The sequence below is a fragment of the Melozone crissalis genome, unplaced genomic scaffold, assembly GCF_028551555.1.
Source record: "Melozone crissalis strain CALT ecotype California unplaced genomic scaffold, PUWL_Pcris_2 ptg000176l_1, whole genome shotgun sequence".
NCBI classification, from domain to species: Eukaryota; Metazoa; Chordata; class Aves; order Passeriformes; family Passerellidae; genus Melozone; species Melozone crissalis.
In genome coordinates, this window is record NW_026535943.1 from 280,001 (window position 1) to 306,035 (window position 26,035).

Genomic DNA, 26,035 nt, shown 5'->3' on the forward strand with positions numbered 1-26,035 from the left:
AGTTATGGCAGTGGGCTGCCCAGGGCAGGGTGCAGTCCCCATCCCTGCAGGGGTTTCACAGCCCTGTGGATGTGGCACTTGGGGACGTGGGGCAGGGCTGGGAATGGTTGGACTCTGCAAACATTCCATGGTTCCATGGACGTGAGGTTGTTCAGAGCCTCCTGAAACCATCCTTTCTCTTGTGACTGTCAGAAACCCCAAACAAACCCATTCTTATCTCGGGGGTGGGTGTGGAGAGGAATGGGGCTGGGCTGCTCAGTGACAGGAGAAGGGACAATGGGCACAAAGTGAAACACAGAAAATCCCAGCTGGGTATGAGGGAAAACTTCCACTTTGAGAATGGTGGGGCACTGAACGAACTTGCCAGGGCAGCTGGGGCTGCCCCTGCATCCTGGCAGTGCCCAAGGCCAGGCTGGATGGGGTTGGAGCCACCTGGGACAGTGGGAGGTGTCCCTGCCATGTGTCACTGGATGGGCTGTGAGTTCCCTTCCCACCCAAACCATCCCATAATTGTACACTCCTTTATCAGTTCCCTCTTTTCCCAAGCTAATTTCATCTCAATATCCACCCCAGGGTTATCTGCAGCACTTTGAGCACCTCAGAGTCCTTCCTGTCAGGGTAACAGCAAAAGGAACAGCAGCAGGGAGAAGCCTGTCCTCTTCTCAGGGTGTCCCCAGCAATCCATGGTTTAACCCCACAAATGCCAGTGCAAGGCCATCCCCCCAGCGTGTGTCACACCACCGCAGCACCAGCACCACCAGCAGCAGAATTTCTACTCCAAGCCCTATTTTTGGAAATACAAACAGAATAACTACAGGGTGTAAACCCAAAAAATCCAGTGTGGCTTTGGATCCTCCTCTTTTCCACATCCCACATCCATGGTGAATACCCAGGGCTGTGCCTGTGTCCTTTTCTCTGCTTTTTAAAGCTTTCTAAAGATGGTTCTGTGATTATTTTTCCTCCTGCCTGGATTTCCAACATCCACAACAGCAGGATTCAATCCCTCCCTTTCCATTTCTGATCCTGAAGGACATTCAGGACAAGACAAGTCAATATTGACTTTGATTCCCATCTTCAAAGTTTCATCTTTTCCACAACAGCAGGACACAGTGAGTTTGGAACTGGTGGAATTGGAGTCGCTCAGGAATGTTTGGATAAGCAGGATTGGGAATGCACTGCTGAGAGTGAGGTTTAAAATTGATTTGTTCATCCAGCTGTGTTCAGATCCCACCCTCCCCTTTCCTGGGCAGGCCTGAGACATTCAATTCCAAAGGGGAAAAATTCCAAAGGGGAAAAATTCACAGCTGTGGCTGGGTCCCTGAACAACGGCTCTGAGGGAAAATGGGAGAAGCCAGAGGATCCAGCCAAGGATGCCAAACACATCTTCAGAATTCCTTTATTTTCCTTTATGCTCCTTGGAAACAACAAGCCAAGGATCACTCAGTTGTAGCGGTGTAAAATCCCTTAAAATAGAGATGAAATCCCTTAAAGTAGAGGTAAAATCCCTCAAAATAAAGGAAAACCTGCAGGACAGCCAAGAGATTTCCAGACATTGCTGAGAGCTCCAAGCAGCATTTCCAGAATTATATCCTGGCTTTGGATCAATGTCCAGAGGGGCTGGGACACAAACCCTGAGGAGCCCTGAGGGATCTGGGGGTGCTCAGCCTGCAGGAAAGGAGGCTCAGGGTGCCCCCAGCACTCTCACAGCTCCTGGAAGGTGCCTGTGCCCAGCTGCCCTTGGGCTCTGTCTCCAGCAGCGCTGGCACAGCCAGAGCACACGGCCTGAGCTGTGCCAAGGGAAATCCAGCTTGGAGAGCAGCAAAAAGCTTTTCCAGCAAGTGGGAGAAAGTTCTGCAATGGCTGCCCGGGGAGGGGGTGCAGTCACCATCCCTGGGTGTGTTTAACCAGCCTGGAGGTGGCACTGGGTGCCAGGGGCTGGGCTGGGCTCTTGAAGGGCTCTCCCAACCCAGGGATTGTGTGAACAGCTCTGGCTCTCCCAGGCTTTGTGTCCAAAATCTCTGGGGCAATCACTAATCCTTTATTTTCAGGGATTTTACCTCTACTTTAAGGGATTTTACCTCTATTTTAAGGGATTTCATCTCTATTTTAAGGGATTTTACACCACTACAACTGAGTGATCCTTGGCTTGTTGTTTCCAAGGAGCATAAAGGAAAATAAAGGAATTCTGGAGATTGAAAACCACAGAGCTGGAAGGATCACCAGGCCCAATGTTCTGAGGGCAAAGGAGCTGGGATGAGGCTGCTCAGCACCTTGAGCAGCCACGTCCTGAAACCTTCCAGGGACTCCAGCACATCCCAGGGGATGCTGGTTCTCACTGGAAAATGTCCTTTTTCCATTGGGATGACCCTTCCCAGCACACCCTGTCCCACTGCTCCTTCTCCTCCTCCATCCTCTTTATCTATCCCTCAGGGCCTGGAAGCCCCAGAGGTTCCACCTAAGGAAACAAAGCTGGGAGCCCTGGAAGAGAACTGGGAGCTCAGGAACAATTCAGGTTGGAGGGAATGGAGTGAGGGGGAAAATTCCTCTCTCAGGGTTATGGAAGGGCTCTAGAAATAGCACCTCACAGGTGTCAAACTCCAAAAATGCAGTTTTTTAGGGGCTGGCAGGCAGTTTGGGGTGGGTTTGGGCTGGTTTGGGTGTCCAGGGGAGCTGCAGGGAGGGACAGGATCCATGCAGGATCAGGAGGGGGCAATTCCCAACATCCCAACCCAGGCCTGGGGTGCCTAAAAAGGATTTCCAGGCCAGGAGGGAGATGGGGCTGAGCATTTACCCAAAACCAGAAGGTGTGGAACCACCCAGCAAAGCCCCAGTGTGCTGGAAGGGGCTGGGAGGCTGAGCCAGAGCCTGGAGTGAGGGAAATGGATTTGGAGGGAGAACATAGGGCAGGTTTGGGGATGGGAATGTGGATGGGAAGGCCCTTCCCTGGTGCTGCCACCCCTGAGGGGCTTCTTGAAAGGATCCTCTGCAAGGATTGCTGGCCCTGGCATGTGCAGCTCCAGGTCAGGAGCAGATAAAGGGATCAGGAACAATGGGATGTCCCACAGGGCATGGGGTGTCCCACAGCCCCCAGTGCTGCACAGCTCCCCAATCCTGTGATCCTGGGGTGACCTCAGCCTCTTCCTGGAAGGTTTGGGGGGTTTTGGGGTGACCGAGATCCAGGAATGATGGAATAACCCTTCAGCATCCAGCCTTGCTAGCAGAGAGCTGCGATTTTCCCAGTAACATTTCCCATTTTTCCCAGGGACCAGGAGTGAGCTATGTCACACCCCAGGCAGGATGTCCCCAAAACCCCAATCCAGTGGGGCAGATGTCCCAAAAACCCCAATCCAGTGGGGCAGATGTCCCCAAAACCCCAATCCAGTGGGGCAGATATCCCAAAAACCCCAATAAAATGGGGTAGATGTCCCAAAAACCCCAATACAATGGGGCAGATGTCCCAAACCCCAATCCAGTGGGATTGCAGACTGGGGGGACCCCAGGGTCACCCCAGGTTTATCCAGGGTGGCTGAAATGGGGCTGATCCCGGTGGGTGCCCCTGTCCCCACACCCATGGGGGCACCCAGGCCCCTCCCAGCACCTGGGGAACGCTGGGGTGGGGAACCCTACAGACCCCAAATCCCTGGAAAAGGATTGCTGCCCCCATCCCTGACTCCAGGCTCCGTACCCCGGATCATTGGGATGGGAACAGCCCGGCTCCCCCCACAGCATTCCCGGCTTGGGGACAGGGACACCCCGTTATTGCCGCTCTGCTCCCACCGGGGATGTCCCAGAGGCAGGGACAGCTGTCCCCGCGGTGTCCCTGTCCCCTGGGTGTCCCTGTCCCCTGGGTGTCCCTGTCCCCTCGGTGTCAGCAGGGACAGCTGTCCCCTCGGTGTCCCTGTCCCCTCGGTGTCCCTGTCCCCTCGGTGTCAGCAGGGACAGCTGTCCCCTCGGTGTCCCTGTCCCCTCGGTGTCCCTGTCCCCTCAGGGCCTTGGGCACGGCGCTGTCCCGGTCCCCGACCCCCAGAGACAGGGATGCCCCGACCCCGAGCCCCTCAGGACCTTACAAACGGGGCTGTCCCGGTCGCGGTCCCCTGAGATGCGGACGCTGCGCTCCCCGAGCCCTCGGAGCCCTCACGGTCGGGGCCGCCCCGCTCCCGAACGCTTCAGGGCCTCGGGCTCGGGGTCATCCCCGGCGCCGGCCGCCACTCACCCGCCGCCCGCGGCCTGCCCGGCAGCTGCACGAAGCGGTTCAGGATCCCTCCCCCGCCGCCATCGCCGCCGCCCGCGGCGCCGCCCGCGCCCTCCCCGAGCCCGTCCCGGGCCGCGGCCGCCGCCGACATGGCCCGTCCGCTGCCTGAGGGACGGAGCGGCAACCGCCAATCAGCGCCCAGCTTCTTCGGCTGCGGCCTATCAGCTGCGGGCTTGTTGGCAGGTGGGAGGAGGCTGCGGCGAGAGCGCCGCTGTTGGGAGAGATGAGCGATCGATCCAGGCTGGAGCAATGGAGCGCCGAGAGCGGGGGCGCGGGGACATTCGCGGGGACACCCACGGGGACACCCACGGGGACACCCACGGGGACACCCACGGGGACATTCGCGGGAATTTTCTCGGGGGCACCGGCGCTCCCCGAGCCCTCCGCGAGGTTCCGGAGGCCGCGCGGGGGTTGCGCGAGGCCATGAGCGACCCCGGGGCGCGGGCGGAACGATCGTGCGCGAGCGGAACGTTCGTGCGGGGCCCGCGTTTCCCGGGCGCTGACGGAAGGGAGGGACCAAAATGGCGGCGCCCAGCGCCGGGGGAGCGGCGGCGGCGGCGGCCGGGGGGACCCGAGGGCGGCCGCCCCCCGTCACCCCCCGGCAGATCCGCGACCTCATCGACGGCGGCATCGCCAGCGAGGGGCCCGGGCCCGGCGGGTGAGGGGCAGCGGCACCGGGTGGGGGGGACCCGGCGGCACCGGGCGGGAGGCGGGGGGAGGCCCGGCCGTGTGAGGGGAGGGGAGCGCTGGGGACCCGTGAGGGAATCGGGGACCCCTTGGGGGTATTTGGGGTCCTGTGGGGGGTTGGAGTCGGAGAGAGCGAGGCTGGAGGGGACTGGGAGGTGCTGGGAGTTGTTATTGGGGAGGGAGAGCGGGAAAGGAGAGCGCGGGAATGAACTGGGAGCGACTGGGAGCGCTGGGAACCGGGGGGCTGGGAGGGGGCACTGGGGGAACTGGGAATATTGGAGAGACTCGGGGGCGCTGGGAATAATAGGGGGACTCAGGAGCGCTGGGAATACTGGAAGGACAAGAAGGCCGCAGTTGAAAGAGATACTGGGACACTAGAAGAGCACTGGGAGGGTACTGGGGGCACTGGGAAGGTATTGGGGTTACTGGGAGGGTACTGAGGGGGTACTGGGAGGGTACTGGGGTTACTGGGAGGGTATTGGGGGCACTGGAAGCATGCTTGGGGCACTGGGAGGGTAACTGGGGACACTGGGAAGGTACTGAGGGTACTGGGAGGGGACTGGGAGTGTACTGAGGGCAATGGGAAGGCACTGGGAGGGCACTGGGGGCACTGGCAGGGCACTGGGGGCACTGGGAGGGTAACTGGGGGCACTGGGAGGGAACTGGGGGCACTGGGAGGATACTGGGAAGGCATTGGGGGCACTGGGAGCATAACTGGGGGCACTGGGAGGGAACTGGGAGCACTGGGAGGGCAGCCCAGGTCAGTGACCCTTGGAGTCCCCATGGGCTGAAGTGGCCCCGTCCTGGTCACAGGGGTCACACCTCGGGGGGCACTGGGAGGCACTGGGGTTACTGGGAGCACTGGGGGGCACTGGGAGCACTGGGGGGCACTGGGAGCAGTGGGGGCTGGGCTTTGGGGTGTCTTAGGGCTCCCTTGTCCCAGCCCTCCCTAAATTTTGGCTCAGAATTAGAGTGTTTGGAGGATGGGATGGACATTGCAGCCCCCCATTGCAGTGTTGGGACACCCCAGACACCCCAACCCTCACCCTGCCCCTGCTGGGCTCACAGAAATGTCCTGTCCCCTCCTTGTCCCAGATCCCACTGGCCCAACTGGCACTGGGACACAGTCAGGGCACCTTTGGGATTTTATTTATTGTTTTATTAGGAATTAAAGAAAAGCTGGGAATGGGGAGCTCTGCAGAAAGTCCTTGTCAGGATAAGCCTGAGGGAGGGGGGTTTAGGAAATGCTCTGTGCATTTCCTATTCCTAAAATCCAGCATATTCCCAAAATGCAGTCTTTTCCTAAAATCCAACCTTTTCCTAAATTCGTCCTTTTTCTAAAATCCAACCTTGTTCCAAATTTAGCCTTTTCTTAAAATCCAGTCTCTCCCTAAAATCCAGTTTTTTCCTCAAATCCTGCCTTATCCTAAACCCAACCTTTTCCTAAGATCCAGCCATTTCCTAAAATCCAACCTTGTTCAAGATCCAGCCTTTTCCTAAAATCCAGTCTGTCCCTAAAATCCAGCCTTTCCCTAAACCCAACCTTTCCCAAAATGGAGCCTGTTCCTAAACCCAACCTTTCCCAAAATCCTGCCTTTTCCTAAATCCAGCCTTTTTCTGAAATCCACCCTTTTGCTAAACCAAACCTTTTCCTAAATCCAATCTTTTCTTAAATCCAGCCTTTTCATAAAATCCAACCTTTTTCTAAAATCTATCCATTTCCTAAAATCCAACCTTGTTCAAAATCCAGCCTTTTCCTAAAATCCAGTGTGTCCCTAAAATCCAGCCTTTTCCTAAAATCCAATCTCTTCCTAAAATCCAACTTTTCCCAAAATCCAGCCTGTTCCTAAATGCAAGCTTTTCTAAATTCAGCCTTTTCCTGAAATCCAGTCTGTCCCTAAAATCCAGCCTTTTCTTCAAATCATACCTTTTCCTAATTCCAGCCTTTTGCTAAACCAAACCTTTTCCTAAATCCAGTCTTTTCTTAAATCCAGCCTTTTCCTAAAATCCAACCTTTTCCTAAAATCCAACATTTCCCCAAAATCCAATCTGTCCCTAAAATCCTCGCTCTCTCTAAAATCCAATCTTTTTCTAAATCCAATCTTTTCCTAAATCCAGCCTTTTTATAAATCCAGTCTTTTCCTAAATCCAGTCTTTTCCTAAAATCCAGTGTGTCCATAAAATCCAGTCTTATCCTAAAATACAGCCTTTTCCTAAATCCAACCTGTTCCTAAATCCAACCTTTTTCTAAATCCAGCCTTTAAAATCCAACATTTTCCTAAAATCCGACCTTGTTCAAAATTCAGCCTTTTCCTAAAATCCAGTCTGTCGCTAAAATTCAGCCTTTTCAAAACCCAACCTTTCCCAAAATCCAACCTGTTCCTAAATTCAATCTTTTCCTAGATTCAACATTTTCCTAAATCCAGCCTTTTCCTAAAACCCAACCTTTCCCAGAGTCCAGCCTGTTCCTAAACCCAGCCTTTCCCAAAATCCAGCCTGTTCCTGAAATCCAGCCTTTCCCAAAATCCAGCCTGTTCCTGAAATCCAACCTTTTCCTAAATCCAGCCTGTTCCCAAACCCAACCTTGTTCAAAATCCAGCCTGTTCCTAAATCAAGCCTGTTCCTAATAAATCCATCCTTTTCCTAAATCCATCCTGTTCCTAAATCCATCCTTTCCCTAAATCCAACCTGTTCCCATGTCCATCCTTTCCCTAAATCCAGCCTGTTCCTAAACCCAACCTTGTTCAAAATCCAGCCTGTTCCTAAATCAAGCCTGTTCCCATGTCCATCCTTTCCCAAATCCAACCTGTTCCCATGTCCATCCTTTCCCAGTCCCAGCCTGTTCCCAAACCCACCCTTTCCCTAAATCCCTCCTTTCCCAGTCCCAGCCTGTTCCCATGTCCCTCCTTTCCCGTTCCCAGCCTGTTCCCAAATCCCTCCTTTCCCAGTCCCAGCCTGTTCCTAAATCCATCCTTTCCCAAATCCAGCCTGTTCCCATCTCTACCCTTTCCCATTCCCAGCCTGTTCCCATTTCCATCCTTTCCCAGTCCCACCCTGTTCCCATGTCCATCCTTTCCCAGTCCCAGCCTGTTCCCAAATCCCTCCTTTCCCATTCCCAGCCTGTTCCCATCTCTACCCTTTCCCAGTCCCAGCCTGTTCCCAAATCCCTCCTTTCCCAGTCCCACCCTGTTCCCAAATCCCTCCTTTCCCATTCCCAGCCTGTTCCCATTTCCATCCTTTCCCATTCCCAGCCTGTTCCCATTTCCATCCTTTCCCAGTCCCAGCCTGTTCCCAAATCCCTCCTTTCCCAGTCCCACCCTGTTCCCAAATCCCTCCTTTCCCATTCCCAGCCTGTTCCCATTTCCATCCTTTCCCATTCCCAGCCTGTTCCCATTTCCATCCTTTCCCAGTCCCAGCCTGTTCCCAAATCCCTCCTTTCCCAGTCCCACCCTGTTCCCATTTCCATCCTTTCCCAGTCCCACCCTGTTCCCAAATCCCTCCTTTCCCAGTCCCAGGCTGTTCCCAAATCCCTCCTTTCCCAGTCCCACCCTGTTCCCATCTCTACCCTTTCCCAGTCCCAGGCTGTTCCCAAATCCCTCCTTTCCCAGTCCCAGCCTGTTCCCATGTCCCTCCTTTCCCAGTCCCAGCCTGTTCCCATTTCCATCCTTTCCCAGTCCCAGCCTGTTCCCAAATCCCTCCTTTCCCATTCCCAGCCTGTTCCCATGTCCCTCCTTTCCCAGTCCCAGGCTGTTCCCAAATCCCTCCTTTCCCAGTTTCCTGCTGCTGTCCCTTGCAGGAAGGACACGTCGGACTGCTCGGAGCGCGCCAATGGACCCTCGCAGCCGGAGGCTCCTTCCCTGGAGTCTGCCAGCAGGGAGGCCTACTTCAGCAGGGTGGAAACGTTCACCATATCCTTTGGGATGCTGGGATCCCAGCTGGGATTGTGGGGGAGCAGCCAGAGGGGTCACTGATCCAGTCCTGCCCTTGCAGGGACATCCCAAAGCTCCTCCCTGGCCCTGGGAGCTGTCCCAGTGCTGCTGGAGCTGTGGAGCTGTGGCCATTGCCTGGGGAATGCTCAGTGCCCCTGCACCCTCTGGGGAAGAGGCTTTTCCTAAAATCCAGGCTCATCCTAAATCCAGCCTTTTCCTAAAATCCAGGCTCATCCTAAATCCAGCCTTTTCCTGAAATCCAGGCTCATCTTAAATTCCAGCCTTGTCCTAAAATCCAGGCTCATCCTAAAGCCAGCCTTTTCCTAAAATCCAGGCTCATCCTAAATCCAGCCTTTTTCTAAAATCCAGGCTCATCTTAAATTCCAGCCTTTTCCTAAAATCCAGGCTCATCCTAAATCCAGCCTTTTCCTAAAATCCAGGCTCATCCTAAATCCAGCCTTTTTCTAAATCCAGCCTTTTCCTAAAATCCAGGCTCATCTTAAATTCCAGCCTTTTCCTAAAATCCAGGCTCATCCTAAATCCAGCCTTTTCCTAAAATCCAGGCTGATCCTAAATCCAGCCTTTTCCTGAAATCCAGGCTCATCTTAAATTCCAGCCTTTTCCTAAAATCCAGGCTCATCCTAAAGCCAGCCTTTTCCTAAAATCCAGGCTGATCCTAAATCCAGCCTTTTCCTGAAATCCAGGCTCATCTTAAATTCCAGCCTTGTCCTAAAATCCAGGCTCATCCTAAATCCAGCATTTTTCTAAATCCAGCCTTTTCCTGAAATCCAGGCTCATCTTAAATTCCAGCCTTGTCCTAAAATCCAGGCTCATCCTAAATCCAGCATTTTTCTAAATCCAGCCTTTTCCTAAAATCTAGGCTCATCCTAAATTCCAGCCTTGTCCTAAAATCCAGGCTCATCCTAAATCCAGCATTTTTCTAAATCCAGCCTTTTCCTAAAATCTAGGCTCATCCTAAATTCCAGCCTTGTCCTAAAATCCAGCCTTTGCCTAAATCCCGCCTTTTTCTAAAATCTCAACTTTTCCTATGATCCTAGCTTTTCCTAAAGCTAACCTTTTCTTAACATCCAGCCTTTTCCCAAAATCCAGCCTTTTCCTTAAATCCAAGCTTTTCCTATAATCCAGCTTTTCCTCAAATCCAGCCTTTTCCTCAAATCCAGCCTTTTCCTAAAATTCAGCTTTTTCCTAAAATCCAACCTTTTCCTTAAATCCTGCCTTTTCCTAAATCCAACTTTTCCTAAATCCAACCTTTTCCTAAAATCATGCCTTTTCCTAAATCCCACCTTCTCTTACAATCCTGCCTTTTCCCAAAATTCAGCTTTTTCCTAAAATCCAGCCTTATCCTAAAATCCAGCCTTTTCCTATAATCCAACCTTTTCCTAAAATCCAGCATTTTCCTAAATCCAACCTTTTCCTAAAATCCTGCCTCTTCCTAAAATTCCACCTTTCCCTAAAATCCAATCTTTTCCTAAATCCAACCTTTTCCCAAAATCCTGCCTTCTCCTAAATCCAACCTTTTCCTGAAATCCAGCCCTTGCCTAAAATCCCATCTTTTCCTATAATCCAACCTGTTCCTATAATCCAAGCTTTTCCTAAAATCCAGACTTTTCCTAAATCCAACCTTTTCCTCAAATCCAGCCTTTTCCTATAATCTGAGTTTTTCCTAAATGCAACCTGTTTCTAAAATCCAACCTTTTTCTGAGATCCAGCCTTTTCCTAAATCCAATGTTTCCCTAAAATCCTGCCTCTTCCTAAAATTCTGCCTTTCCCTAAAATCCAACCTTTTCCTAAATCCAGCCTTTTCCTGAAATCCAGCCTTCTCCTAAAATCTCAACTTTTCCTCTAATCCAAGCTTTTCCTAAATAAAACTTTTTCCTAAATCCAGCCTCTTCCTCAAATCCAGTCTTTTCCTAAAATCCTGCCCTTTCTTAAAATCCTGTCTTTTCCTGAAATCCAGCCTTTTCCTAAATCCGACCTTTTCCTGAAATCCAGCCTTTTCCTAAAATCTTGCCTTTTCCTATAATCCAAGCTTTTCCTAAATCCAACATTTTCCTAAAGTCCAGCCTGGGAATGTTTCCCCATCCCACAGACCCCGAGCTCTCTGTCCCTGGGAATCTTTCCCCACAAACCCCGAGCTCTCCATCCCAGGGAATGTTTCCCCAACCCCACAGACCCCAAGCTCTCCCTCCCTGGGATCGTTTCCCCATAAATCCCAAGCTCTCCATGCCTGGGAATGTTTCCCCACAAACCCCAATCTCTGCCTCTCTGGGAATCTTTCCCCACAAACCCCAAGCTCTCTGTCCCTGGGAATGCTTCCCCTCAAACCCCGAGCTCTCCCTGGGAATGTTTCCCCATCCCACAGACCCCGAGCTCTGCCTCTCTGGGAATGTTTCCCCAGTTCACAAACCCCAATCTCTGCCTCCCTGGAAATGTTTCCCCATCCCACAAACCCTGAGCTTTCCCAGCCCTCCCTGGCAATGTTTCCCCATAAACCCCAAGCTCTCTGTCCCTGGGAATGCTTCCCCAACCCACAAACCCCGAGCTGTCCCTCCCTGGAATCTTTCCCCACAGACCCTGAGCTCTCTGTCCCTGGGAGTGTTTCCCCACAGACCCCCATCTCTCCGAGCCCTCCCAGGGCACGTTCCCCATCCCATAAATCCCAGAGTTGTGGTGCTGCTGTCTCTCCTTGACGGGCAGACCCCCTGAGGTGGGCGGGCAAGCCGCCGGCGCTGTCCCCGCTGGTGTGCGCGCGTTTCGGCTGGGTCAGCGTCGAGTGTGACATGCTCAGGTGCTCCAGCTGCCAGGCCTACCTGTGCATGAGCCTGCAGCTCACCCTGGACCTCAGCAACTGTGAGTGGGGGCGGCCCAGAGCTGGGGATTTGGGATTTGGGGATTTGGGATTGTGGGATTTGGGATTGTGGGATCGCGGGGCGCAGCGGCTCCCAGGGGCGGGGAGGGTGGGAAAGCAGCTCAGGGTCAATGGGTGGTGTTTGGTTGGGGGTGGGATAATCAGTCCTGGTTTGTGTTGGGAATTCCAGCTGGGAGAGGTCGTGGGATTGTAGGGAGTTTGGGTTGGGAGGGGTCTTAAAGCTCCTCCTGTTCTGTGCTGGTGTCCAGGGAATGGTGGTTCTGAGGAGGGATGGCCCCAGGGAATGGTGGTTCCAGGGAATGGTGGTTCCAAGGAGGGATGGTTTCAGGGAATTATGAACCCAGGAAATGATGATTCCAAGGAATTATGGGTTCAGGGAATGATTGTCCTAAAGAATGGTGGTTCCAGGGAATGGTGGTTCTAAGGAGGGAGGGTTCCAAGGAATTATGGTTTCAAGGAATGATTGTCCTAAGGAGTGATGGTCTCAGGGAATGCTGTTCCAAGGAAAGATGGTCCCAGGCAATGATAGTGCCAGGAATTATGATCTCAGGGAATGATGGTTCCAAGGAACTGGGAATGATGGTCCCAGGATGATGGTTCCAAGGAATTATGGTTTCAGGGAGTGATGATTCTAAGGAATTATGGTTCCAGGGAAGGATGGTCCTTAGGAATGGTGGTTTTGGGGAGTGATGGTCCCAAAGAACGATGATCTCAGGGAATGCTGGTTCCAGGGAATGATGGTTCCAAAGAATTATGGTTCCAGGCAATGATAGTGCCAGGAATTATGATCTCAGGGAATGATGGTTCAAGGAATTACATTTTCTGGGAATGATGCTCTCAGGAAATGATGATTGCAAGGAATTATGGTTCCAGGCAATGATAGTGCCAGGAATGATGGTCCTAAGGAATGATGCTCCCAGGGAATGATATTCCTTAGGAATGGAGGTTTTGGGGTGTGATGGTCCCAAAGAATGATGATCTCAGGGAATGGTGGTGCCAGGAATGATGGTTCCAAGGAATGGTGGTCTCAGGAAATGAGGATTGCAAGGAATGATGGTTCCAGGCAAAGATAGTGCCAGGAATGATGATCTCAGGGAATGATGATTCCATGGCACAGTGGTTCCAAGGAATGATGGTTCCAGGGAATGATGATTCCAAGGAATTATGGTTTCAGGGAATGATGATCTCAGGGAATGATGATCTCAGGGAATGCTGGTGCCAGGAATGATGATCTCAGGGAATGATGGTTCCATGGCACCCAAGGTGGTTCCAAGGAATGATGATCTCAGGGAATGATGATTCCAAGGAATTATGGTTCCAGGGAATGATGGTGCCAGGAATGATGCTCCTAAGGAATGATGCTCCCAGGGAATGATATTCCTTAGGAATGGAGATTTTGGGGTGTGATGGTCCCAAAGAATGATAGTTTCAGGGAATGGTGGTGCCAGGAGTGATGATCTCAGGGAATGATGATTCCAAGGAATGATGGTTCCAGGGAATGATGGAATTCTGTAAGAAATTCCTTTTTTATGCTGGGATTAAACCTCTCCCAGCACACCCCATCCCCACTGCTCCTTGTCCTCCCCATGGAAAGGAAACCTCCATCCTCTTTGCAGCCATCCTTTAAGGACTGGAAAACCCCAGAGAGGTTCCAAACCTCAAACCAGACCCAAGGGAATGATCCCAAAACATCTGGAACACTTCCAGGCTTGGGGCACTGATCACCTCTTGGGATATTCCAGAGCTGGATCATCCTGGTACAGAAACAGTTCCTCCTGTTGAGCCTCCGGTGCAGCCCTGAGCCATTCCCATGCTGGAATTCCCTGCCAGTCCTGCCCCAGCATTCCAGGGCAGAGCTCAGCCCTTCCCTCCCCCAGCAGGTGCAGAGTTCACCCCTCATCCTCCTCTCCTCCAAACAATCCCAAGGCTCTCAGCCTCTTCCCAGGTCTTCCAGCCATTCCTCCAGCCTCGTTGCCCTCTGGATGCATTTAAGGATCTGAAAATCCTTTTTAAAAATTCCCTTTTCTTTCCCAATTCCTGGATCTGCTTCCCTGATCCTCCACTGGATTTTTCCAGCATGGAAAAATTGATTGGTGCTTGCTGCTCACCAAAGGCATTCAGGCAGAAATTCCATTGGGAGATTTAATTAATGAACTCCTTATTATCCCACAAGGCAGTGCCATCCCCACTTCCCAATTTTCCTGGCTGCAGTTGCCCTGGGAGTGGACAGGGAGCACATTCCTGCTGCCTGTGGGAACACTGAGCCTTTCCTTTTGGCTCACTCAAGATCAACATTCCCTATTTATTCAGATTATCTCTGTTAAATAAACCTTGGCCTAATTATCCCATTGGAAATCACACCAGGGTTAGGAAAATCCAAAATAATCAAAGATTGGGAAGGAGGCAGTGAAAAAACAAATGGAAAAAGAAATTATTTGGTTCTGAAAGTGTAAGTGGAATTAAATGTCTGAAATTTTTTGGGGTTTTTTTTGGGGGGGGGAAGTTTGATTTGCAGGCATGGCTGGGATTTGGGATGGAGGGATCAGCTCAGCCAGGGGTTGGCAGCATCCCGGGAGAAGGAACTGGCAGCATGCAGCAGGTTCTGTGCCCAGGGCTGGCTTGGGCTCCCCTGGGAATGGGAATGGGAATGGGAATGGGAATGGGAATGGGAATGGGAATGGGAGGGATTTGGGCTGTGGGCAGGGGGAGCTGCTGAGGTGCCATTTGTGTCCTGGGAGGGAGCCTGGAATTCCCCTTGGTGGGAACAGGGGGGAGGTTTGAGGTTGGAATCCTGGATGCTGAGAATTTTAAACTTGCTGTGCTGAAAGAGTTTAGAATTCTCAGAGTTCTATACACAGAGTTTGGAATTCTCAGAGTTCTATACACAGAGTTTGGAATTCTCAGAGTTCTAAACACAGAGTTTGGAATTCTCAGAGTTCTATACACAAGAGTTTAGAATTCTCAGAGTTCTAAACACAGAGTTTGGAATTCTCAGAGTTCTATACACAGAGTTTAGAATTCTCAGAGTTCTATACACAGAGTTTAGAATTCTCAGAGTTCTAAACACAGAGTTTGGAATTCTCAGAGTTCTATACACAGAGTTTGGAATTCTCAGAGTTCTATACACAAGAGTTTAGAATTCTCAGAGTTCTAAACACAGAGTTTGGAATTCTCAGAGTTCTATACACAGAGTTTGGAATTCTCAGAGTTCTATACACAGAGTTTGGAATTCTCAGAGTTCTAAACACAGAGTTTGGAATTCTCAGAGTTCTATACACAGAGTTTGGAATTCTCAGAGTTCTAAACACAGAGTTGAGAATTCTCAGCATCCATTAGTGCTTATAGTAGGTGTTAACATTTAAATTTCAGTACTTCTTGCTTTGACAAGAGTATTTTAAAAAACTTTTTTTTTTTTAATTAGGACACTTTATTTTTTGGGGTTTTTTTGAGAATATATTTCTAAAATTGTCATTAAATTTAATTAATAATAATTTATTTAAAATTAATTTATTATTCAAATAAATTTAAAATTATTATTAAAATGATATGAACAGTCTGAGGTGAAGCTTCAGGCTGTGCAGCCTCCAGCCTGGGAAATCATCCCAGGGAACTCTGCCACCTCCTGGCTTGCTTTTCCTGCCCATTCCCTGTTTTTCCGGCCCATTCCCTGCTTTTCCTGACCATTCCTTGGTTTTCCTGGCGTTCCCTGGTTTTCCTGGCCATTCTTTGGTTTTTCTGACCATTCCTTACTTTTCCTGGCCATTCCCTGCTTTTCCTGCCCATTCCCTGGGGCCATTCCCTGCTTTTCCTGCCCATCCCTGCTTTTCCTGCCCATTCCCTGATTTTTCTGCCCATTCCCTGCTTTTCCTGCCCATTCCCTGGGGCCATTCCCTGCTTTTCCTGCCCATTCCCTGAGCAGGGAATATCGCAGAGCTTTTCCCTGCAGACAAGGAGCGCTGTGAGGAGCTCAGGAAGGCGCTGAGCACTGCCCATGAGAAGTTCTGCTTCTGGCCAGACAGCCCCTGCCCAGGTGGGTGCCTCAGATTCCTGCTTTATTCCCATTTTTTCATTTTTTTCCCCTTTTCACTGTTGTTCCTGCCATCACACACTGCTTTTCCCTGTGGGAATGATGGAACATAAGGAAAGCAGCAGATGGAAGCCCCAGGGCTGTTTCCAGCTTTTCCTGAGCTCTGGGTGCCTCTGGAGCAGTTAGATTGTTTTTGGGTTGGACCTGGAAGGGGACAGGGGAGGTTGGGTGTCATGGAATGCTCAGAGAGGGATGGGTCCTGTCTTGGGAGCTGCTTGGGAATGCTGTGAAGGGAAAAATCTGTGCTGAGCTTTTCCTTTAAGAGCCAGGAAAATAATCATGGAATTGTTGGGGTTGGAAGGGAAATTAAAGCCCCTCCAATGCCACTCCAGGGACAGCTCCCCCTGTCCCAGACTGCTCCAGCCCCAGTGTCCAACCTTGGCCATTGCAGGGATCAGGGGCAGCCCCAGCTGCTCTGGGAATCCCTTCCCAAAATCCCACCCCAGGCTCCCTCTCCAGGGAATTCCCTCCATTCCCAGCTCTCCCAGCCTGCCATTGGATCCATCCCCACCCCGACTCCTCTCCAGGAAGGAATTTTGGGGTCTGGGGGCTTCACTGGCAACCTCAGCACTCCAGGAAGGGTCTCCCTTCCCTTTGCCATCCCCAACTTCCATAAAAATCCCTGGGGATGGATTCTGAGTGTCCCAAACCCCAGAATGGTTTGGGTGGGAAGGGCCCTTCAAGCCCATCCCATTCCAGTCCCACCATCCCAGGCTGCTCCAGCCTGGCCTTGGGCACTGCAGGGATCAGGGGCAGCCCCAGCTGCTCTGGCAATGCCAGCCCAGGCAGGAATTGCTCATTGCCAAGATCCCACCTAAACTTTTCCCCCTTCCCCTTAAGGTCCCTCCCTCTCCCCCCATCCCTGCATTCCCCTGGGGAGCCTGGCTGGGCTGTGCCCTGCCTTTCCCTGTGGGATGAGGAGGGCTGGGAATGCTGAGCACAGCTCTGCCCTCCCCAGATCGCTTTGCCAGGCTCCTGGTGGATGAGCCCCGAGTTCTTCTCCAGGATTTCCTGGATCGCTTCCAGAGCCTGTGCCAGCTGGAGCTGCAGCTGCCCTCCCTCAAACCAGAAGACCTGAAGAACATGGTGAGTTCCCTCCTGCTCCCAAAACCTGCAGCATTCCAGCCCCAGGGATGAGCCTGGGCCCACCCAAAGTCAGGGATTTCAGCCTCTGTGTGTGTGTGTGAGGGATCTGCTCCCACCTGGTTTTTCCCCTTGGACATTCCCCCATGGAAATGTGTAAAGAGGAGTTTGGAATGGCTCATCAGCTGGGAAGTGTGTGTGGTTCCTTTCCCAGTGTCCAGGCTGCTCTGTGGTGCCTGGGAGAGGGGATTTGGGATCCTTTGGGATCTCCCTGGCAGCTCCAGCACTCCATGAGAAGGGGCAGCCCATGGATCACTCATTAGCTGGGATGTGTGCAGACAAGAATTTGGGATGCCAGGGGCTGCCCCCCTGAACCTGAGGTGTGGGCAGAGAGTGGGTAGGGAGGAGTGCTCTGAGTGCCTTAATTAATGAATTGATTATCCCACAAAGCAGTGTCACCCCCATTTCCCAATTTTCCTGGCTGCAATTGCCCTGGCAGTGAACAGGGGGCACATTGCTGCTGCCATGTGGGAACACTGAGCCTTTCTGTTCCTTTCCTTCTGGGTCACTCAAGATCAGCATTCCACAAGGATCCCATGAGGATCCCATGAGGATTCCACAGCCCAGGGGTGCTTTAGGGCTGGCTGAGCTCAGAAAGGCACAGCAGGAGTGGGAGCTGCTCCTCCTGAGGGAGCAGCCGGGCACATTGCATGGAATGGGGAGCTCTCAGTGCCTTTTCCCTGTTTCCCAGAGCTGGGGGTGCAAAAGGGATCGTTCTCCACGTGGGATGTGATTTGGGGTAAAACCAGTGCATTTTGTCCCTGCAGTCCCTGACAGAGGAGAGGATCACTCGGCTGCTGCAGCTCATCGGGGAGGAGCTGGAGCACAAAGGCACGGAGGGGGAGAAGCCTCCTGGGAAGGTTCCCACGGAAATGCTGCAGGTGCACGTTCCTGCCTGCATCCTGGCGCTGTGCGGCTGGACCTGCAGGTGGGCAGGGCTGCAGGGCTGGGCCTGGATGTGCCTCACCTCTGGGCTGGCCATGAAAGCTCCTGGGGGCTGCAGGGGTGTGGGATGTTCCTCCTGCGGAATGCTCAGGATCCCTTTTTCACTGTTTTCCCTCTTTTTCACCATGCTTCTGCCTATCTGATTTTATTTTCCCATTTCCCTCTTTTTTACTATTTTCATGCTTCCTTTGTGTCACAATTTTCCTACTTTCCTTCTTTGCACTATTCTCCTGCTTCCTTTGTTGTTACAATTTTCCAATTTTCCCTCTTTTTCACTAGGATCCTGCTTCCCTTTTTTAACCATTTTCTCACTTTTCCACTACATTCCCACTTCCCTTATTTTACCACTTTTCCCCCTCTTTTTCACTAGGATCCTTCTTCCCTTTTTACACTATTTTCTCACTTTTCCACTGCATTCCCACTTCCCTTATTTTACCACTTTTTTCCCTATTTTTCACTAGGATACTTCTTCCCTTTTTAAACTATTTTCTCACTTTTCCACTACATTCCTGCTTCCCTTATTTTACCCTTTTTTTCCCTCTTTCCCCCCTCTGTTCCTGCTTTCTGGCAAGGCAAAACACAACTGGGCCAGTTTAAATCATCATCATAAATGGGATTTAATGGACTTATTTCCCTGGCTTTTCCAAGCCCAGGCTTATCTCCTGACTTTCCCCATCCCTGGAAGTGTCCAAGGCTGGGTTGGACGGGGTTTGGAGCAGCCTGGGATGGTGGGAGGTGTCCCTGCCCATGAGGGGTTGGAATGAGATGAGCTTTAAGATCCCTTTCAACCCATCCATGAGGATCTCATGAGAATTTCATGAGGATCCCATGAGGGTCCCATGAGAATCCCATGTGGGCTTCATGAGGATCCCATAAGGATTCCATGAGGATTCCATGAGGGTTCCACGAGGATCCCACAAGGATCCCATGAGGATTCCATCAGGATTCTGTGAGGACCCTATGAGAATTCCATGAGGATTCCCGTGAGGATCCCATGAGGTTCCTATGAGGATTCCATGGGGATCCCATGAGGATCTCATGAGGACCCTATGAGGATTCCATGGGGATCCAGTGAGGATTCCATGGGGATCCAGTGAGGATTCCACAAGGATCCCATGAGAATCCCATGAGATTCCCGTGAGGATCCCATGAGGACCCTAGAGGATTTCATGAGGTTTCCACGAGGATTCCATGAGGATCCCATGAGGATTCCATGAGGATCTCATGAGGACCTTATGAGGATTCCATGAGGACCCTATGAGATTCCATGAGGATCTCATTAAGATTCCATGAGGATCCCACAAGGATTCTCATGAGTACCCTGTGAGGATCTCATGAGGATCTCATGAGGATCTCATGAGGATCCCATGAGGATCCCATGAGGATTTCACAAGGATCCCATGAAAATCCCATGAGGACCCTAGAGGATTCCATGAGGACCCTTTGAGGATCCCATGAGGACCCTATGAGGATCCCATGAGGATTCCATGAGGATCCCATGAGGGTCCCACAAGGATCCCAAGAGGATCCCCTGACTTGTGTCTGTGCCTGCAGCGCTGCCTCGGGCTCCATGAACCTGTCGGTGATCACCTGCTCCCGCTGCATGAGGAAGGTGGGGCTCTGGGGCTTCCACCAGCTGGAGTCTGCTGCAGCTCCAGAGCTGGATTCCTGTGGCTCCAGCAGCACCACCCCGCCCGTGCCCACCTCCCCTCGCAGGATGCTGACACGGAGCCAGGACCCAGCCTCTGAGCAGGTACCTCCATCCTGTCCTGGGGCTCTGGGCAGGCCAGGGGCACCTGGCAGCTCCAAAATTCTCATCCACATCCAGTGGACATCCCTCATCCCTCTCTGGGCAGGCCAGGGACACCTGGCAGCTCCAGGAGCTCCAACTCCCTCACCCACATCCAAGGGACATCCTTCATTCCTCTCTGGGCAGGCCAGGGACACCTGGCAGCTCCAGGAGCTCCAACTCCCTCACCCACATCCAAGGGACATCCTTCATTCCTCTCTGGGCAGGCCAGGGACACCTGGCAGCTCCAGGAGCTCCAAAATTCTCATCCACATCCAGTGGACATCCCTCATCCCCCTCTGGGCAGGGCAGGGACACCTGGCAGCTCCAAAATTCTCATCCACATCCTATGGACATCCCTCATCCCCCTCTGGGTGGGACAGGGACACCTGGCAGCTCCAGGAGCTCCAACTCCCTCACCCACATCCAAGGGACATCCTTCATTCCTCTCTGGGCAGGCCAGGGACACCTGGCAGCTCCAGGAGCTCCAAAATTCTCATCCACATCCTATGGACATCCCTCATCCCCCTCTGGGTGGGACAGGGATACCTGGCAGCTCCAGGAGCTCCAGATCCCTCACCCCATCCAATGGACACATCCATGTGGTGGGAAGGGCTCCTGTGGGGTGACTGAGGAGGGTTAGAGCTGGACAAGGCCCCTTGGTGAGCAGAGGAGCTCCAAATCCCTCACCCACATGTGTCCAATTGACATCCCTCTCTGGGCAGGGCAGGGACACCTGGCCAGCTCCAGGTGCTCTAGATCCTTCACCCACATCCAATCGACACATCCCTGTGGTGGGAAGGGCCCTGTGGGGTGGGAGGGGAGGGTTGGAGCAGGACAAGGTCAGCAGGAGAGCTCCAAGTCCCTCACCCACATCCAATCGACACATCACTGGGGTGGGAAGGGAGGGTTGGAGCAGGACAAGGTGAGCAGCAGCTCCAGATCCCTCACCCACATCCAATAGACACTCCCTGGGGTGGCTGAGGAGGGTTGGAGCAGGACAAGGTCAGCAGGAGAGCTCCATGGTCCCTCACCCCATCCAATGGACACTCCATGTGGTGGGAGGGGAGGGTTGGAGTAGGACAAGGTGAGCAGCAGCTCCACAATCCCTCACCCCATCCAATGGACACTCCATGTGGTGGGAAGGGCCCTGTGGGGTGGGAAGGGAGGGTTGGAGCCGGCCAAGGTGAGCAGCAGCTCCACGGTCCCGTTTCCCCCCGCAGCACGAGAAGAGCCCGTCCCCAGCCGTGGCGCGGCCCCGGGGCTGGGACTCGCCCGGCTCCATGGACAGGGGCGAGCTGGACGTGAGCAGCCCCGCGCTGAGGAGCCGGCCCGTGACGCGCAGCATGGGCCAGGGGGACACCATGGAGGTGCCGTCCAGCCCCGTGCGCCGCGCCAAGCGCGCGCGCCTCTGCTCCTCCAGCGGCTCGGTGAGTGACCCTGCCGGAGCTCCTCGCCCCAGGGTGTGGCAGCCCCTGCTCACAAAGAGGGGTTTCTGGTGTCTCTAATCGTGCCATTGCTGTGTCCCTTCTCTGTCACCTCCTCGTTGCCAGGACACCTCCCTGAGGAGCTTCTTCCACCCCAGCTCCCAGCACCGCGATTGGTGTCCCTGGGTGAGCACCGGGGAGGGACAGGAGCCCCCGGAGGACGCTGCGCCCCACACGGACAAGGAGCCTGGGAGGGCCGAGCCAGGCTGGGAGGTGGTGCTGAAGAGGCTCCTTGGCATCCAGAAGTGTGACACAGTGCCCGAAACGGAGCCGGTGGTGAGCCTGGGGCATCCCCACCTGTCCAGGCAGCAAACATTTGGGGTGGGTGGGTTTTGTGTGGGATCAGTCCCAGCCAGGTGACAAGGACCAAGCTGCAGAGCCCTGTGAGCCCTGGCATTCCCACAGGCAGGCTCCATCCAAGGCTGGGCTGTGCTGGAGCTGCTCCAGGGCTGCTATAAATAACAGTATAAATTCCCAAGATCCGGTTTCATTCCCCAGAGTGTCCCCAGAGCTGCTCTCTGCAGCCATCCCAGCTCCAGGCTCTTGGGGTGCCAGCTTTGCTGAGGCCAAACTCCCTCCTCATTGTGGCTGTGCCTCCCTGGATCTCATTGTCCACTTGGATTGCTCCTGCCAGCTCCTTCCTGCTTCACCTGGGGCTCAGGAGAGCAGTGGATGGAGCATTCTCCCTTCAGCATTTGTGCTGGGGTTTTGTGGGATTTGTGTCCCCAACAGGTCCCTTCTAGGGGTGTCCCTGCCCACAGCAGGGAGTTGGAACTGGGTGATCTTTAAAGTCCCTTCCAACCCAAACCATTCCATGATTCTGTGATTCTGCTGTGTGCCAGCAAAGCTCCAGATGGTCCAGCAGGACCAGTCACAAGTCAGACCCAGCTGGAGCAGGGGATGGTTGGAGTCCCTTTCTGCTTTTTGAGTTCCTTTCTTGCTTTTTGGAGTCCCTTTCTGCTTTTTAGGGTCCCTTTCTGCTTTTTGGGGTCCCTTCCTGTTTTTTTGGGCTCCTTTCCTGCCTTTTGGGGTTCTTTCCTGTTTTATGGAGTCTCTTTCTGCTTTTTGGAGTCCCCTTTCTGCTTTTTGGGGTCCCTTCCTGCCTTTTGGGCTCCTTTCATGCCTTTTGGGGCCTTTTCCTGCTTTTTGGGATCCTTTAATGCCTTTTGGGGTCCTTTTCTGTTTTATGGAGCCCCTTCCTTCTTGTTGGATTCCCCTCCTGCTTTTTGGGGTCCCTTTCTGCTTTTTGGGGTCCTTTCCTGCTTCTTGCTCGTAGTCTCTTTGTTCTCCTGTCTGGCTGGCAAATTTCCTGTCTTTTGGGGTCCTTTCCTGTTTTATGGAGTCCCTTTCTGCTTTTTGGAGCCCCTTTTTTGCTTTTTGGGCTCCATTCCTGCTTCTTGCTCGTAGTCTCCTTGTTCTCCCCTGCACTGGCAAATTGGGATCACGAAGCCAAGGATCCAAGCACTGTCCTGGCAGCCAGCTGGGACATTTTGGGTGTTTTTTGCTGCAGATTCCCCTGGTGCCCTTTGCCAGTGGCAGCTCCGGCGCCCTGACCCGTGGCTGTTCTCTGTTCCCATCTTTTCCAGAGCCTCTCGGAGAAGTCCTGCAAGGTGTTCCGCATTTTCCGCCAGTGGGAGAGCATGAACTCCTCCTCCTCCTGAGCACGGGAGCCAGCCCGGGGCAGGGGACACGCCCACGGGGACACAGCCACGGGGACACACCCACAGGGGACACACCCACAGGGGACACGCCCACGGGGACACAGCCACGGGGACACACCCACAGGGGACACAGCCACGGGGACACACCCACAGGGACACACCCACGGGGACACAGCCACGGGGACACACCCACAGGGGACACAGCCACGGGGACACACCCACAGGGACACACCCACAGGGACACACCCACAGGGGACACACCCACGGGGACACACCCACAGGGGACACACCCACGGGGACACACCCACAGCTCCGTGTCCCGAGGCAGCTCCAGCCACGCCGGGATCCCCTCCCTGCCCGCCCCGCTGGAGCCTCCCCAAGCTGCTGCTGTGTCTGTCTGTCCCTCTGAGGGCTGCCTGGGCCCGTGGGGTGACAAGGGGACGTTGTCACCTCCCCGGGAAGTGACGCCAGGTGGGAATAAACATTTCATTTTTGTTGTTTTTTTTCTTTTTCCTTCCTGCTGGCGTGGTGCTTTTTCCCAGGGCAGGAGGAGGTCAGGAGCTGGTGTGGCTCCTGTGTCCCTCAGCATTCTGGTCCTTATGGGATCAACATCCCACTGCCTCCTGTTTCCCACTCCACATTTTGTTTTTCCATGGCCAGTTTGGGGTGATGAATCCCCCTGGTGGGGGGGTGGGATTCCCAAAACCTGGGAACAGATGAGTTTGGGCTGCTGGGAAGGGAATGGTGTCATCTCCATCCTTGAGGATATTGGGGAAAGGGCTTTGGGAAGGGCTGGGATCCCACAGACAGCCTGGCACAGTTGGATCTCCTCCCTCCAGGTGTGTGCTGTGAGTGGGATGTGTCATTCCTTTTGGGGTTTTTCTTTTGAGGAAAAAGTCCCCTGCCTCCATTTCCCCAGCTCCATCTCTGAGGTTTCACCTGTCTCATGGCCTTGGATGGATTTGGGGATTTGGGATTTTGGGATTTCCCACCCTGTGCCTGGCAATGCAGTGGCTGCCTTGCTCAGGGCTGATCCTGGCTCTCCCTGAACCCCCAAACTTGGGGGTGCTCCTGCCCACCTGGGGGCTTCTCCTGGGATCCAGCTTTGGGATCCCATGGGAAGCAGCAGGGCCTCAATTTGGGTGGGTTCCCTTCCTTTCCCTAATTAGGGGCCCTAACGAGGGGCTGCTGCACCCATGGCCCTGCTGGGCTGGGAGTTGGGGTGGAAATGGGGATACCCCAAATCCAGAGGGACGAGGATGGGCTGGGAATTGCCTGGGATGGGATTCCCTTTTCCAGCTGCCTGGACCCACAGATCCCCCATTCCCAGCAGCCCCCCATGCTTTCCCCATTCCTTACATCTCCCTGGAGCTCTGCTTTCCCAATTTCCAGTGGTTTCCAGCAGTTCCCTTTGGCTCCTTCTATTCCTACATTCCCTGTCCATGGATTCTCCTGCCTCCCCCCATCTCTGATCCCACCCCACAAATCATGGGATGTACCCAATCCAGGCAGGATGATATTCCCATCCCCAATTTCCAGACTGATGAGTGCTCAGAGGATCCCCAAAATTCCCTCAGGAATTTTCCCAAACATTCCAAGGCTTGGGTGCTGTAAGAATGGCATTGAGGTGTTCCAAAAAGGATCGGGGTGCTGCTGTAGTCCCTGGCATCCTGGAATAATCCCTGGTGTTTCAAAGCTGCTGTTTCACAGATGGGATAGAAGCATTCCAAGAAATGATGGGAAAATCCCTGGTTTTCCCTGTCCAGTTCTCCAGTCAGGGAATATTGTGGCCTGGGAAACACAGGATCCTCTAGCCCAAGTTTTCCAGCTGCCCTGCTCTAACAGGACCCTGTTCCCTGCCAAGTTCCCCCCTGGAATGTGGGGTGTGGATGTGAGTCCCCTCAGGTGATGTCACCTCCTGCCCCTGCCAAACTCGGGGCATGTTGGGGCATTAAAGGAGGAGCTTTTTTGGGATTCTTTGGCCGTGTCTCCTCCCCACAGGGGGAGGAAGCACCGGGACAGATTTATGGGATGATGCCGGGGTCAGGAATGTGGGGTGGGCAGGTTCCAAACAGGAATCCCATCAGTTTGGGAGACACCCATTGGTGCTGTCATCATCCGGCTGGGGAAACTGAGGCACAGGGAAATGCTCTGGTGATGTCCCAGCGGAAATCCGGGGTGGTGACTCCTGCTCTGGGGCCTGGCCAGCTGCCATGTTCCTGCCTGGATTGAATGGGATTGCCAAGGGCAAATGCCATATTCTGGATGGGCAAACCCCATATTCTGTGTGGGCAAATGCCATATTCTGTGTGGGCAAACCCCATAATCTGGATGGGCAAACCCCATATGCTGTGTGGGCAAATCCCATATTCTGGATGGGCAAACCTCATATTTTATATGGGCAAACCCCATAATCTGGATGGGTAAATCCCATAATCTGGATGGGCAAATCCCATATTCTATATGGGCAAACTCCATATTCTGGATGGGTAAACCCCATATTCTGTGGGGTGTTTCCCTGACCCCCTTGGGGATAGGAAACAGGGGAATAAGGGGGTTTGTTGTTCCAGAATCCACGGGGAACAAGGGAGATACTGGGAACAGGGGGAGCTGTGGGGAATTGTGGAAAAAGTGGGAATGGGGGAGCCATGGGGAGTTGCAAGGCCCTGACATAGATGCACCCCGTATTTTATCAGGGGGTTCCCTGGCTGTGGTGGGAACGAGCAAAATGGAAACGGGGGAATGAGACGAGTGTCACAATCCATGGGGAATATCGGGAGCCTGGGGAATTCGGGAATCCTTGAAAAAGGAGGAACTGGAGCTCGCGCCCCCAGCGGGGCCTCGAACCCGCGGCCCCTCCGTCATTCCCCTCCCCGCTCAGAACTACAACTCCCGGCGTGCCTCGGGGCCGGCGGAACGTTAGGGCGCGGCCAATGGCAGCGCCGCGGGGCGGTGACGTCACCGCGGGTGACGTCAGGGGTCCAGAGAGAGGCTGGGGCAGAGGCGGCCGGAGCGGCTGAGGGAGCGCGAGCGGCGCGGGGGGGCCTTGTCGGCGACAGCGACGACAGCGGCGACAGCAGCGGCGGCAGCGACAGCGGCGGCTCCCAGCGCCTCGCGGCCAGGCGTTACCCCGTTCCGCTCGGCGCCGGGCGGCCCCGGCCCGCG

At 53.6% G+C, this 26,035-nt stretch overlaps 2 protein-coding genes across 2 annotated transcripts in view; one reads left to right on the top strand and one right to left on the bottom strand.

Annotated features, from left to right (window-relative positions):
- KLHDC10 (kelch domain containing 10) overlaps positions 1-4,343 on the bottom strand; it is a 20,183-nt gene extending 15,840 nt beyond the window's left edge. Inside the window, exon 1 of the mRNA XM_054293678.1 lies at positions 4,214-4,343. Coding sequence (XP_054149653.1) covers positions 4,214-4,343 — 130 coding nt within the window. The remainder of the gene's footprint in view (positions 1-4,213) is intronic.
- Positions 4,344-4,773: 430 nt separating this feature from the next.
- On the top strand, positions 4,774-22,943 carry ZC3HC1 (zinc finger C3HC-type containing 1). The gene is made up of 10 exons (XM_054293657.1): positions 4,774-4,910; positions 8,736-8,847; positions 11,589-11,739; positions 15,705-15,788; positions 16,804-16,931; positions 17,756-17,916; positions 19,488-19,686; positions 20,946-21,152; positions 21,276-21,485; positions 22,796-22,943. Exons 1-10 carry the CDS (start codon positions 4,774-4,776, stop codon positions 22,868-22,870), a joined length of 1,464 nt encoding a protein of 487 aa, XP_054149632.1. The 3' UTR covers positions 22,871-22,943.
- The last annotated feature ends 3,092 nt before the right edge of the window (positions 22,944-26,035 follow it).